Source organism: Protopterus annectens, chromosome 8.part0 (assembly GCF_019279795.1).
Source record: "Protopterus annectens isolate FY-2018-M chromosome 8.part0, PAN1.0, whole genome shotgun sequence".
Taxonomy (NCBI): Eukaryota; Metazoa; Chordata; order Ceratodontiformes; family Protopteridae; genus Protopterus; species Protopterus annectens.
The window spans coordinates 256,147,008-256,162,622 of NC_056741.1; the positions used below are offsets into that span (position 1 = coordinate 256,147,008).

Sequence of the window (15,615 nt, forward strand, 5' to 3'; positions counted from 1 at the left end):
CAATGCCCCTTTTGGGATGTACCTTACCAGACACCTGCAGCAAGTGGAAAGACCCCAAAAGTACCTCACCAAGAGGATCAAAGGGCTCAAACAGATGCCATATGCTGCCCGGTTAAAGAAACTCCAGCTCTACTCAGTGGCATACCGCCTGCTCAGAGGCGATCTGTGCCTGACGTATAAAGCCATGTCCAACCCAGAATTAATGGACATGCTGCACCTCAGAAAATCCAAATCCCATCGAGCTACGTGCTCGAGAGACTTGAACCTCAGCACTGAAATAAATAGGACATGCTGGAGGGACAATTTCATAACCCAGAGGCTCCCTTCACTCTGGAATAAAATCCCAGTCCAGGTTAGGCAGAGTCCCTCATTGACTCTCTTCAAGAGAAATCTTGATGAGTGGATGGGAGATCGTAGGTTTACCCCGGGTATCACTTCTGTGTCACTGTTAGATAGAGGCACAGTATACTAACCTCGAAAAAGGGCATAGCAAAATTCATTTAAAATGGGGGGCGAAAGCCAAACACACTCTGGCTAGGCTTATAAATGCCCTAGGGCAGATAGCCTAGTATGAACCTATGAACTTAAAAAGTGCTAGCTACAGTGGTAATGTACTTAGTTCTTAATCGTTTCATTTTTGGTTTCATTATGTAAACCCAAGTGTTAGGGATACAGTGTAGCAGTGTAACATAACTATTAGTATTGTTTAATCCTTTAGCTATAGGGGTAGCTCTTTGTTTACTTAACTGATGTCCCAAAGATGCACGTAGAGCTTATAGTACTATAGTATATGCTTTAGCTATCATTTAGTCACAAAGTGCTAATGTGTGTAATTTTTCACTATGCAATAAGTGATGATTAAAGATGAGATAAGACCTTTTCCTCTCCTTCCTTTATTAACTCTCCCTCCACAGGCTTTTGCAATGAAGTGTTTAGCAAATCTCATTTGTAAAAGATTAATTACCTGATGTTACATATATTTTTTAATCACCGTATAACTGCAGTACAGTAGAATGGTCTGTGCAATCATTAGTAACATGGCTTGGCTTGCAGTGCTTTTTTGTAGTTTATATCTGAAAGTATCCATTCATTTCATTTACTAATGGTACGGTACTTCATTTCTAAACTTATCAGTTCATATACTTTACTGTCTGTAAGAGTGCACTGTTGAGGGATTGTTGTAATCTGCTTTAGCAGCTGTTTAGTTACCTGGTGTTAACAGTTAATAATGCCCTGTTATGTAGTTAAATACTGACTGATGAGCGGAGTAGACTAACACTGGGTTTATATTCATTTACAAGTTTGAAGAAATGCATCATGTGAATTAATCACTCTTTGAACACTTACAGAGAAATCAGTAGAAGCAGTATGAAGTATAAAAAAAGGACTGTGATACATTGTACGTGTTGGCATAAAACAGTAAGGCATAAGTCTTTGGTTACTTGGGAGTAGCTGTGGTTAATTGCTGTTAGTGATCATGTTAAGTGCAAGTAGACAGAAGACTTTGTTCATATGTCATCAGTAGGAGAATTGGATGCTTGTTATGATATATATATATTATTTTTTTTTTTTTAATTTATTTTTTTACAGGTGCATGTAAGGTTTAATGCCAAACTAGTATTCCATAGTTTTGGTGAGAAGGATATTTAGTTATTTCTTTGTGCTTTTTTCTGTGCAGTTAATTAATCCAGACAGTTCACCTTAATGGATATGATTCCTTGTTAGACCTAAGTATTTTGTAAAAATGATTCAGGTCTGAGTAATTTCAGCTTTATTCAGAACACACCTAGTCAGTTGGTGAAGTACTTTTTTTCTTACACTGTTAATGACTCATTTTACCCCATGTCTGATTAATATCTTCATTTTTTTTTCATCTTCTGCAGGACTTGCTTCATCTTTACAGAATTCTTTGTGCAGTCAACCCCTTCAGTCATCGCTTAGTAATCCCAATCTCCAGGCTTCACTGAGAGGTCAGTCACTGCATTCATCACTTCCCAGTTCCACTCTCCAGTCATCCCTCAGTAACCCATCCATGCATTCATCTCTGAGCAGTCAGCCATCGATTTCTAGTGCTTCCATGTGCTCTTCTATCAGTAATCCCTCCTTGCCTTCCACTAACAACAGTCAATCGATACAGTGTTCGACCAGCAATACTGGCTTACAGTCCACCTTTAGCAACTCATCTGTCAACTCATCTCTTTCTCAAGTGGGAAGCCACATGTCTCAGACACAACTCAGTACATCACCAAGGCGTCGGGCCCCACTGAACCCTCTGATTCTTCCAGTTGCTGGAGAACATAGGTGGCATCACCCAAAGCAGTTTTCGCCAACAATGTCACCTACATTGTCTTCAATAACACAGGTATGTATGACCTTTTACATTATTAATGTAACTTTTTACTTTGAAAAATCACCAAATTGCTTTTTTTCCTTTAACTCTTGTTGATTTTTGTAAATGTTTGCTTAAAGACATTACAGTGCCAGGGTACTAAGATTTTTTGTAAATGTCCTTGCTTTCAGTAGCATGTAAGGTATTCATGGTTAATAGTTTTTTGCTGAGGTTTGTGAACTGTATTTGTAGCAACTCCAAAAATGACAATTACATTGCAGTTGCATTTTTCAGTAGACTTTGAAAGTAAACATGTTGTTCACAGGTGATCCTAGTGTCTACATATCTGACATGATCTGGTTCATCCTCATCAGCTGCAATACTCTGGCTCCAGTTTCAGTCACCTCAGCACTGATACAAACGTCCCTAGACATCAACTCTTCCACTAACCCATACTCTCTCACATGCCACCATGCTGTTCAGATCTTCCATATCACATGTACAGTAGTTGTAAATGGCTTTAAGCTTCCTTTTGCTGTGCCATTTTATTCTTGTGAAGTTTCTTTACCATTGGGTGTCTGTCCTTTGTACCTTGGATAGTTACCGTAGGGTGTGGTTTTATATCTGTTGGGAGAGATTTTCCTTGCTTCTCTGAATTTTGCCTGCTTTGTTTTCCTCCCTGACTGAACATTTGGATGTTCATCGTGTTTCACTGTTGCAGTCATTACACTAGGGTTATCCTGCTGGCAGGCTACCCGCAGTCGGCCCGAGTTCCAAAGTCTAGGTCCGGCGTCGGTTGATGTCGCCTCTTCCCTGACGTCAGTGTGCCAGGGGTATAAAAGATGCAACCGATGCCATTTTCTCCAGTCTTTCTTGCCACGCGGTGCCCGAAGCAAAAGCAGTTCACAAGTGCCAGTCGGCCGACTCCTGAGATTTTCGAAATAGAGTTTCAGAACCGAAGTCTTCAATAAAGCTAAGTACCCCATTGAGGAAACTTTTTCTTGCTGCAGACCGATGTCAGTAAAAGTTAACAATTGTATTTCTTGTGGGAAGCAAATACCTCATAAGGGCTTTCACTCTTACTGTATTCCTTGCCTAGGCCCTGACCACGACGTTACTAGTTGTCGGTTTTGTGCTAGATTCAACAAATGCACTATTAAACGTCGGTTTGATTTTGCCTTACATTATTTTGGCCGAAGGTTTAACTATATAATGCCGTCAGAACAACCGATGACCGGAATTCATAAAAAGCACAAAGACAAGGAAAAGGACAGGCATCCGAGGTCCAAAACCAATGACGAAGCCTCTTCTAGGCCAGTCGCCGGTTCGCTGGTTCTCAGTGAGGTGCTTTCGCAGCCCCTGACACCCGCTACCTCAGAGCCACAGGCCATATCCGAATCCCACGTGGAGACAACTAGGCCTCTGGATACTCAAGGTATTGGGTCTATGGAAACTATTCCCTCAGATGGGTCCGGAGCCGCTGAGCAGGCATCGGCTTCTGAGGGTGTTTTCAGACCTTCACAGCTTACTATTATGTCCTCTGCAGCAGCCAAGGTACAGTCAAAGACACCATTAAAGACAAGGGAACAAGTTCAACATTCTCCTGGACAGTCATCCATGCCAAAGAAATAGATGCTTAAAATGGCTGAAGACTTAATTACTTTGATCAGAGGTTCCCATCCTCCTCCTGATAAAAGGCCTAGGCAAGACACTGATTATGATTCCTCTGACCAGGTTTCTATTTCCTCTGATTCCTCTTCAGATTAGGGTTATTCTCTCCCTCCCTATGAGGGCTCTGATGCTGAAGAATCTATACCTTCAGCCTCTCCACCTGAGGATTATTCTTTTGGGGAAACTCTGCACACCATGAGGGAGCATTTCCACTGGGAGAGCCAGGATTATTCAGAATCCAAGAAAAGGCTCAGAGATTTTCTTTTACTGCCTCAGCACAGGCCCCTAGCTGTCACCCCTGTGCTTGATATTGTTGGTGATGTTTTCTCTGAATCCAGTCTGTCTCCTGATTCTTTACCCCCTGCACCATTCAAGCCAGACAGGTATTACAGGGTCCCTGACTCTCATAAATTTCTTTATAAAAAAACGTGCTGCTGACCCAGAAACAATTTCTCAGGGTCCCAAAGGGGTTAAGGCTTCCACTGCAAAAAACCCTGTCCCCTCTGATAGGGATTCCAGAGCTCTGGATAGATGGGTGAAAAAACTTTACACTTCTGCTACTTCAGCTGTAAGGGCTTTAAACTGCCAGTTTCACATGCTTAAATACCAACAGTACCTTATGTCTTTGTTAAAACAGAAAATGCTTACAAACTCAGAAAATCCTGACAATAAGGAAATGCAGGAATTATTGCATGCAGCTGAACAAGTGGGAAAACATAAAACATACTTTGCAATGTGATTTTGGTTTATTAGAGGCTTCTTGCAGAGCTGCAGTTACAGGCTCTGTCATTCGAAGGCATACTTGGTTGAAAGAACAAAGTTTACCTGAACATGTTAAAGTAAAATTATTGGATGCTCCACTACAGCATGATACTTTGTTTGATGTTAAGGCAGAAGAGGTGTTAAAGAAAATGGAGGATAAAGCAAAATCTTTGCAGAGAGTAAAGGATTTCTTACAGGTTCAACCACCCAGGTTTAGCAGAAACTGGCGTTCAAAAAATTGGTCCTTTCAGATCTCAGACAGGCCACAAAGAGGCAGATCTCAGCCCCTAGGCTCCTACAGACCTAAACAATGGGGTGCTTCTACCTCCAAAGGAGGAGAAGACAAATCACAACCTTACAGGAAACAGTCCCAATGACTTCCCTCTACAAAGGCCAAGCATTTACCTTTTGGCAGCACCCCTATGGGGAAAGCTAGCACTTTTCGCACAAAATTGGCACATAATCACCCAGGACAAATGGGTACTGAATACAGTTACTCAGGGTTACAGGTTCCACTTTCACACTCTTCCAAAATCAAAAGGTATGCCAAACCTGCCACAAAACCAATGGGCAGAGGCACATAAGGAAATTGTTGCTTTCATGGACATGGGAGCTATACAAAGGGTACCACAGCAAGAACAGGGACAAGGATTTTAGTCAAGACTTTTCCTGGTACCCAGAAAGGACAAAGCCTGAAGACCAATACTGGACTTGTCAGTCCTAAATACATTCCTGGATGTTCCAAAATTCAAAATGTTAACACTACAGCAACTTCTACCCATGCTGGTCAAGAAGGCTTGGCTAGTCTTTGGACCTCAAGGAGGCATACCTGCATGTCCCAATCAGACAATCTTGCAGAAGATACCTCAAATTCATAGCTGGCTCAATGCATTACCAATTCTCTGCACTGCCCTTTGGCTTATCTGCTGGGCCCAGGGTCTTCACAAAATGCCTGACACCAGTAATTGCATTTTGCAGACAAAGAGGAATTCAAATATATCTCTACTTGGACGACTGCTTTATTCAATCAGAGAGCAAGGACATTCTACTAAGACATCTGGCGTTTGTAAAAACATTACTAATTTGCCTAGGGTACACGTAAACGAAAAGAAATCAAAACTAGTGCCCTCTCAAGAGATAATATTCCTGGGTGCAAGCTTAAATACAACTGCCCAGATGGCTTATCTCCCGCCAGACAAACAAAGGCAACTGACTCATTACTTTCAAATGATGGCAACAAAGACCCAGCTCCCTGCAAGAAAAATTGTGCAGGCCCTGGGTTTCATGGCATCCTGCATTCTACTAATTCCATATGCAAGACTGCATATGAGGAAACTACAATGGTATCTGAAAAGTGTTTGGACTCAACATTGCCACAGCCTGGAAACAATAATAACTAAAATTCCCTGTCTACAACAGGAGTTCCTATGGTGGTCCCGGGCCTGTCACTTCAACAAGGGACAGCCCTTCACCTTGCCCACAGCCAGGCAGACAATAACAATGGATGCATCGGATTATGCCTAGGGGGCGCACATGGCAGGAAAATATTCAGGGCACGTGTTCCAAGGAACAAATGCATCTTCACATCAATCAAAAAGAGATGCTAGCTGTACAGAATGCCCTGACAGCCTTCAAGGATCTATTACATCCAGGACAACTATTAGTAAAGATGGACAACACCACAGTTATGTGGTACATAAACAAACAAGGGGGCACACATTCCTACCCCCTCTGCAGGCAAGCCATGACTTTGTATAACACGGCACTGATCTATCAAGTACATCTGCAGGCACAATTTCTGCCAGGAAAGAAAAATACACCGGCAGACGAACTAAGCAGAAATCTCATGGATCCACATGAATGGAAACTAAATCCACAGGTCTTCAGCATGATAACAAGGAAATGGGGATGCCCAGACATAGATCTTTTTGCCTCCCCTCACAACTGCCAACTACAGAAATTCTGCACAAGGACTTATTACTCACAAGCATGGAAAGTGGATGCTCTTTCATTCAGCTGGGAAACCCTGAAAGTTTATGCCTTCCTTCCACTGCCTCTTCTTCCCAAGGTACTCCTAAAAATCAGACAAGAGAAGCCAAAAATGATCCTGATTGCCCCAGACTGGCCACGCCAGCACTGGTACCCAATCCTAAAGAGCTTGTCTCAAGGCCCAGCCTCGCCTTTACCTCAAATTCCTCATCTATTGACTCAACAAAACAACCAGATTCTATAGTCAACTCAGAACCTTAAATCTGGCTGCATGGCCGAAAATATAGTCACTCTAACCACACCTCTCTCTAAAGCTGTTATGGATGTCATTTTAGAAGCCAGGAGGCCCAGCACTAGGAAATCCTATGTAGAAAAAATGGAAGAGATTCTGTGCTTGGAACCAGGCCCAAGGACCCGAACCACTTGTTCCAAATATACCTCAGATACTGAGATGCTGGACAAAGGCCTATCCTTTTCATCTATTAAGATCCATGCCTCTGCCATTTAAGCTCATTACAATAAGGAACCTCCTATTTTTTCGCATCCACTTCTAAGGCAGTACCTCAGAGGGGCAAGAAACATAAGACCCCCAAGGAGAGTACCAATACCTACTTGGGACCTCAATTTTGTTTTAGAAAAACTCACACTGCCTCCTTTTGAGCCAGCCAACACAGCTGATATAAAATTCTTATCATGGAAAACTGCTCTGCTCCTAGCAATAACTTCAGCAAGAAGAGTCTCAGAGTTACAGGCACTAATGGCAGTGGAACCTTTCATCATTTTTCATCAGGACAGGGTCTCTTTAAGGACAAACCCAACGTTTATGCCAAAGGTGGTTTCTAGTGTGGCTCTTAACCAAACTATTCATTTGCCAACCTTCTATCCAAATCCTCAGAATAAAGGGGAGAGACTGCTGCACACTTTGGACATACACAGGCAGCTACGATTCTACTTGGACAAAACAAAAGCTTTCAGAAAAACTGAGCAGCTGTTTGTAGCTTATGCTGCAGGATCACGAGGAAAGCCCATCTCAAAGCAGACAATTTCAAAATGGATAGGACACTGCATTCGCTTCTGCTATGCACAGCATGGCAAATCAGTGCCTAAGGGCATTAGGCCACATTCTACAAGAGCAGCAGCCACTTCAGCAGCTTTTCTCGGGGGAGTGCCAGCCAAAGACATTTTAGAAGCTGCAACCTGGAGTTCAGTGCACACCTTCACAAAGCACTACCACTTACCTCTCTACTCTAAATCCAGAGCAGGCTTTGCCACTGCAGTCCTGCATGGCCTGGTAGCCTCTCCTAATCCTATTTAGGCCCAGCCACCCAACCTCAGCTTTGGGATTCAACCCAAGTGTAATGACTGCAACAGTGAAACACGATGAACATAGTACAGATGTTCATCGTGCATACAGCTGCAGTCATAACAGATGGGGTTTTCCTGCCGTCAGGCGGGTCCTCGGTCGGCCGAATTCCAAAGTCTAGGTCCAGCGTCGGATGTCGTCGCTTCTTCCCTGACGTCAGTGCAACAGGGGTATAACAGAACCAGCCGACGCCATTTTCTTCAGTCTTTCTTGCCACGCGGTGCCCGAAGCAGAAGCAGTTCGCAAGTGCCGGTCGGCCAGCTCCTGAGATTACGAATATTTTTCAACCGAAGTCTTCTTGAAAGCTAAGTACCCCGCTGGGGAAACTTTTCTTGCCTCAGACCGATGTCAGACAAAGTTAATAATTGCATTTCATGTGGGAAGCAAATACCGCATAAGGATTTTCATTCCCTCTGCATTCCTTGCTTAGGCCCAGAGCACGACGTCTCGGCCTGTCGTTTTTGTGCTACATTCAACAGACGCACTATTAAGCGTCGGGCGGAGTTCGCCCAACACTATTTTGGCAAAAAATTTAATTACATTATGTCGTCGGATACTCCGACTCCAGTTTTGAGTAAAAGACGCAAAGATAAGGACCGACATACGAGGTCCGCGACTTCTACCGACACCACGCTAAAGCCAACTACAGGTGCTCTGGTTCTCAGCGAGGCGCCTACGCAGCCCCTGACTACCGATGACACTTCATTGGCGGTGTCTTCTGTGCCCGAGGTCACAGGCTCTTCAACCACACACCGTCTACAGATACCGAAGCCACTCTTGGCGGGGAAACTCAGAGTTTAGACAGGCCTGCCACCTCTCTAGGTGTCTTCAGGCCTTCTTCTTCTTTTTCCATCAAGGCTTTCACTAAGTCTAAAGCAGCCATGCATACTAAAAGACAAGCTCCACAGGGCCCCTCTCAAGGACCCATGCCTAAAAAGCAGATGCTCAAAATGGCTGAGGATTTGATTACTCTTATCAGGGGTTCTCAACCCCCCTCGGACAAAAGGCCCAGAGTGGAGGAAGAATACCCTTCATCGGACCAGGCCTCCATTACTTCAGAACATTCTGAAGACCAGGAACATTCATACTCCCCTTTTGAAGATTCTGATGCAGAGGAGTCCATTCCCTCTGTCTCCCCCCCTGAGGATTACTCTTTTGGGGAAACCTTACATACCTTGACGGAACACTTCCACTGGGAAGGCCAAGAGTACTCAGACTCCAAGAAAAGGCTTGGGGATTTCCTCTTGCTCCCTCAGCACAGGCCTCTGGCTATACCTCCTGTCTTAGACATACTAGATGATGTGTATTCGGAGGCCAGCCTTAATCCAGATTCTTTACCTCCAGCTCCAGTCAAGCCTGACAGGTATTACCGGGTTCCTGATTCACACCAATTCCTATACAAAAGCCATGCGGCTGACCCAGAAACTATTTCACAGGGTCCCAAGGGAATTAAGGCCTCCACTGCTAAAAATCCATTACCTTCAGAGAGAGATTCCAGAGCTTTAGAAAGGTGGGGGAAAAAGGTATACACCTCGGCCACCTTAACCATGAGGGCATTAAACTGTCAGTTCCATATGTTAAAGTACCAACAGTTTCTGTTATCACAGTTGAAAAGCAAAATGTCACAACCTGAACAACCAGACTTGAAGGAGTTGCAGGATTTGTTACATAGTGCAGAGCAAGTGGGTAAGCATACCTTGCAATGTGGTTTTGATGCTTTAGAGGCCTCATGTAGAGCTGCTGTTACAGGATCAGTCATACGTAGACATGCTTGGCTCAAAGAGCAAATCTTACCAGATCATGTCAAAGCTAAATTACTAGATGCACCTCTTCAAAAAGATGTATTGTTTGGTGTCAAAGCTGAGGAGGTATTAAAGAAAATGGAGGAAAAGGCAAAATCAATGCAAACAGTGAAAGATTTCCTACAGGTACAACCTCCACGTTTCAGTAGAAATTGGCCTTCAAAAAATTGGTCCTTTCCAGCCACGGACAGACCCCAAAGAGGTAGATACAGGCGCCCGAGGGGTAGAGGGCAATCTCAAGGATCATTTAGAGGCAGACAATGGCAAGCAACCTACACAAAGAGGTGGTAAGGATAGTTCACAGCCATTCAGAAAGCAGAACCAATGACTTTCCCCTTTGCATGCCAAGCAAGGCTCAAATGACAGCACCTTTAGGCGGAAAACTGGCATTATTTTCAAAAAATTGGCATATTGTCACAAAAGACAAATGGATCCTGGACATTATAGACAGAGGCTACAGATTCCACTTTCACACCCTTCCAAAAATGAGAGGCATGCCAAACCTGCCACACAATCAAAGGGCAGAGGCACAAAAACAAATTTCAGATCTCATGGACATGAAAGCTATTCAAGAGGTACCTGCACAAGAACAGGGTCAAGGTTTTTATTCCAGACTATTCCTGGTACCAAGGAAGGGCAAAGATTGGAGACCTATTTTGGACCTATCCATCCTAAACACATTTTTACTCGTGCCAAAATTCAAGATGCTCACATTACAGCAGCTTCTTCCCATGCTGGGCAAGGAGTCTTGGTTGGTAACATTGGACCTCAAGGAGGCATACCTGCATGTCCCAATCAGACAAGATTGCAGAAGATACCTCAGATTTCTTGCAGGTTCAACCCATTATCAATTCTCTGCATTGCCCTTTGGCTTATCTACTGTGCCCAGAGTGTTCACGAAATGCCTGGCATCAGTAATTGCCTACTGTAGACTTCAAGGGATACAGATATACCCATATTTGGACGACTGCCTGATCCAAGCGGACAGCAAGCACATACTTCTGAAACATCTGGCGTTTTTAATAATTTTGTTGAATTCTGTGGGATACACAGTCAACAAAAAGAAATCAAGGCTAATACCCTCTCAAACAATAATTTTCCTGGGTGCCAGCTTGAATACAAATACCCAGATGGCCTACCTCACGCCAGAGGAACAAGGGCAACTAACTCAATACTTCAGAAAACTGGCAACCTTCACCAGGCTGACTGCAAGGAAAATCCTGCAGGCTCTGGGATTCATGGCATCTTGCATCCTGCTAATCCCATGTGCAAAGCTGCATATGAGGAAACTTCAGTGGTACCTAAAAAATCTATGGTCTCAACACAGCCACAGTTTGGAAACAATTATACCACTGATTCCATGTCTTCCAAAGGAATTTCTGTGGTGGGCTCAAGCATGCCAAAGAAACACAGGTCTCCCATTCTGCAAGCCTCAAGCAAATCAAGTCATCACAACAGACGCCTCTGACTACGCCTGGGGGGCGCACATGACAGATCGGTGCATTCAGGGCAAATGGTCCCAAAAAGAAAAGCACCTACACATCAATCAAAAGGAAATGCTAGCAGTAATAAATGCTATTATGGCTTTCAAAGACCTACTGCATCCAGGCCAGCTATTGATAAGGACAGACAACACCACAGTAATGTGGTACATAAACAAACAGGGAGGAACCCATTCATATCCCCTATGCAGGCTAGCCATGTCTCTTTGGAACATGGCTCTGGAATTACAAATCGAACTTCAAGCACAGTACCTGCCAGGCAAGGAAAACACGCTGGCAGACAACCTAAGCAGAAATATGACAGATCCACACGAATGGAAGTTGCATCCTCAAGTTTTTACAAAGATAATTCAAGCATGGGGAAGGCCAGACATAGATCTCTTTGCCACCCACAGAAATCACCAATTGACAAAATTCTGCTCAAGGACCTTTCATCCACAGGCCTGGAAAGTGGGCGCACTCTCTTTCAGTTGGACAACAGTGACAGGTTATGCCTTTCCACCTCTTCCTCTGCTGCCCAATGTTCTACTAAAAACCAGAGCAGACAGACCAAAGATGATTATCATTGCTCCAGACTGGCCAAGACAACACTGGTACCCACTCCTGAGGAGCCTGACGCATTCCCCACCATGGATCCTGCCTCTAATGCCTCTTCTTCTGACTCAGCACAACTTCAAAACTCTTCACAGTCAGCTGAAAACACTCAATCTAGCCGCATGGAAGATTCCTTAAATTCACAACAGACCCTACTCTCCAAGGAGGTGCAGGATGTCATTTTGGAGGCCAGAAGGCCTTCTACTAGAAAAGCCTACTCCGCAAAATGGAAACGGTTTTGTGCCTGGAATCAGAAAAAGGGTCAGAATCCTGGAATACTGAATTTACCTCAAATATTACAGTACCTAGCTGAGATGCTAAGCAGTGGACTTTCATTCTCCTCCATCAAAATCCATGCCTCAGACATTTCTGCAGAATACAACACTGATCCTCCTTTATTTTCACACCCCCTCTTAAGACAGTTCCTCAGAGGGGCTAAGAATATAAAACCCCCAAGGAAACAACCAGTACCTGCTTGGGATCTCAATTTCATTCTAGAAAAACTGACCTTGCCTCCTTTTGAGCCAGCTGCTTCAACAGAACTGCAATATTTGTCCTGGAAAACAGCCGTCCTTCTGGCTATCACTTCAGCTCGCAGGGTTTCGGAACTACAAGCCCTCATGGCTGTTCAGCCTTTCATCATTTTCCATCAGGACAGAGTTTCCTTACGAACAAATCCTTCCTTTATGCCAAAGGTAGTATCCAGGGTAGCCTTGAATCAGGCTATCCACTTACCTACCTTTTACCCTAATCCTCAAAACAAAGGGGAAAGACTACTACATTCCTTGGACATTCACAGACATCTACGTTGTTATTTGGACAGAACAAAGCCTTTCAGAAAATCAGAGCAACTCTTTGTGTCCTATGCTACAGGAGCTCAAGGGAAGCCCATTTCCAAACAGACAATCTCAAAATGGATAGCCCACTGCATACGCTTTTGTTACTCTTTTCATGGTAAAACTGTACCTGCAGGCATCAGATCTCACTCCACAAGGGCCACAGCTACCTCTGCAGCTTTCCTCAGTGGGGTTCCTACCAAAGATATTTTGGAAGCAGCCACTTGGAGTTCTGTACATACTTTCTCCAAGCACTATCACCTACCATTATACTCCAATTCTAGAGCAGGCTTTGCCACTGCAGTCTTGCAGGGCATCCTGGCTCCTCCTAGTTCCACCTAGTGCCTACTCCACCCCTTTTTTAGCTTTGGGATTCTACCCATCTGTTATGACTGCAGCTGTATGCACGATGAACATGGTACAGTTTTGTACCAACCATAAATGTAGATGTTCGAGTGCTAATACAGCTGCAGTCCAGGTTTCCCTCCCTCCTTCCCCTCTTGGGACAGGCCTAATGGCTTAACACCTCCTCATGCAACCTGATTGGGGTATTCTTTTATGGTGTATTTGCTTGCAACTACTGTTTTTTGATTATATTGCATTGCATTATTACATAAATTTATGTATTGCCTTCCTTCTGGGGGCACCTGACATCTGGGGCAAGAAAAACTGAAGAAAATGGCATCGGCTGGTTCTCTTATACCCCTGTCGCACTGATGTCAGGGAAGAAGCGACGACATCCGACGCCGGACCTAGACTTTGGAATTCGGCCGACCGAGGACCCGCCTGACGGCAGGAAAACCACATCTGTTATGACTGCAGCTGTATTAGCACTCGAACATCTACATTTATGGTAGGTACAAAACTGTACTTTGTGTACCTACCATAAATGTAGATGCTCGAGTGTATTCACTGTTGCAGTCCAGGTTACCCTCCCACCCATCCCCCTTTTCATTGCTGGGACTTTTCTGTACTTCTCAACTCTATACAACCTATGTGGTGTATTTGCTTGTAGATGAAGGAAATGTTTATTTTTATACATTCTTGTTTTTTGGCATTATTTTTTCCAGCCTTTCCTATTTGGGGGCACCTGACATCTGGGGCAAGAAAAACTGAAGAAAATGGCGTTGGTTGCATATTTTATACCCCTGGCGCACTGACGTCAGGGAAGAGGCGACATCATCCGACGCTGGACCTAGACTTTGGAACTCGGGCCGACTGCGGGTAGCCTGCCAGCAGGATAACCCTAGTGTAATGACTGCAACAGTGAATACACTCGAACATCTACATTTATGGTAGGTACACAACTTTACTTTTGATTTCACTGTATTGATCCAGTTGGTAAAGTGGAGCTAGATGCTTGCAGGATTATTGATGCAGTCTTGATGCTTTTAATACTGCGTCAGATTACTGGTGTTCATTGGCTTTTTTGTGACTTAGTATGGAGTAATCGGGATTTAAAATGTGTTGCATTCACATAAACTGTCTCCTTAAGAACTGTAAGTCTGAATTTATTATGTGCTTGGATGCATTCTACCTGAATCCGTCATACGTATTCTGTGAAAAATTTGACGAACTTACACTTATCAGTTACAGAAATAAACTGATTTTTATTTATTTTTATTTATTTATCATTTGTTGACCAGGTTAGTCCTCTAGGCTATTGGCCTCTTTCAGGGGAAACCCTGGGTGATATTTTTTGTACTAGGGAAAATTTAGCCAGGGCATCAAGGAACTTTCAGAACTCTTTTTGATAGGTGCCAGGGAAAATGTTGCATCCACCTGAGCTACCACCAACTCAAGCAGATGGAACCTTAGTTTAACATCTCATCAGAAGGATGACACACACATGAGTACAGCACCCCCCAGTTCTACACTGCATTGTCAGCAATCCAGTTACCTGGAGTGGGACTAGAATCCACAGCCTTTGGGTCTTACAGCATCAGAGGTGAGTGCGCTACCTATTGAATCACTAATACTGATTTTAAAGGTTAGACCTTTGTGTTAAGACTTGGAGACTGTTCACTTTTACTAAGCCTCTTTGAGAAAATTAGGATAAATCCGTTAAGGATGATCGAGAAGAACCTAAACATTCTAAAAGAAAATAGCACTCAATCATTCAACACAATTCTTGTCTCCCCCTCCTTTCACTAAGCTTCTTCACAGAGAAGACAGAGAGTCTATTGATTCTGGCATTTCCAAATATCTTTTAGAGTTTTCCATTAGCTCCTTCCTTGTCCAGAGGTTGGGTTTTCATTGATATGATGATGTCTGTAGTGGTGGGACTTCTAGGGCTTCTCATTCTAGACTTTCTACTTTCGTGACTGTTTTTTCTTACAGGTCTGTAGCGGATGTTGACTGTGACAAGCTCACTGGAGCCATACTCCAGAAACAAATTGAGTTGGGACTTCTCCTGTCTCCCTGAAGTCCTGGATTAAATGGGAAAGGTGCCTTCCCCAGACTACCTCCTATCTCCAAATTAGACTCATGTTCAGGCTCTGTCCAGATGGATCATATCAGTTTGACTTTGGCACTACACAGATGCCTTCATCACCATTGCCTTTGGCTTTTTTCATTCTTTTGGCAGCAGAGTTTGTGGTTGAGAGCTCATTACCTTGGTCAGTACTGATGTATATGATGCTGAAATCCGAGTTCTCAGCTTTTGATCCTTTAGGCTGAGTTCACAGTTGTTTACATTAGAATCAGTGTCAGTGCCTTAGCCTTTTTGTTGATTCAGCAGAACAAGGATTGTTGGATCTAACAGTGA

General features: G+C 43.7%; 1 protein-coding gene across 1 annotated transcript in view; it reads left to right on the plus strand.

The window, feature by feature from the left end:
- Window positions 1-15,615, plus strand: part of CRTC2 (CREB regulated transcription coactivator 2) — a 2,800,764-nt gene that overhangs the window by 1,953,541 nt on the left and 831,608 nt on the right. Inside the window, exon 10 of the mRNA XM_044079735.1 lies at window positions 1,884-2,362. Coding sequence (XP_043935670.1) covers window positions 1,884-2,362 — 479 coding nt within the window. The remainder of the gene's footprint in view (window positions 1-1,883; window positions 2,363-15,615) is intronic.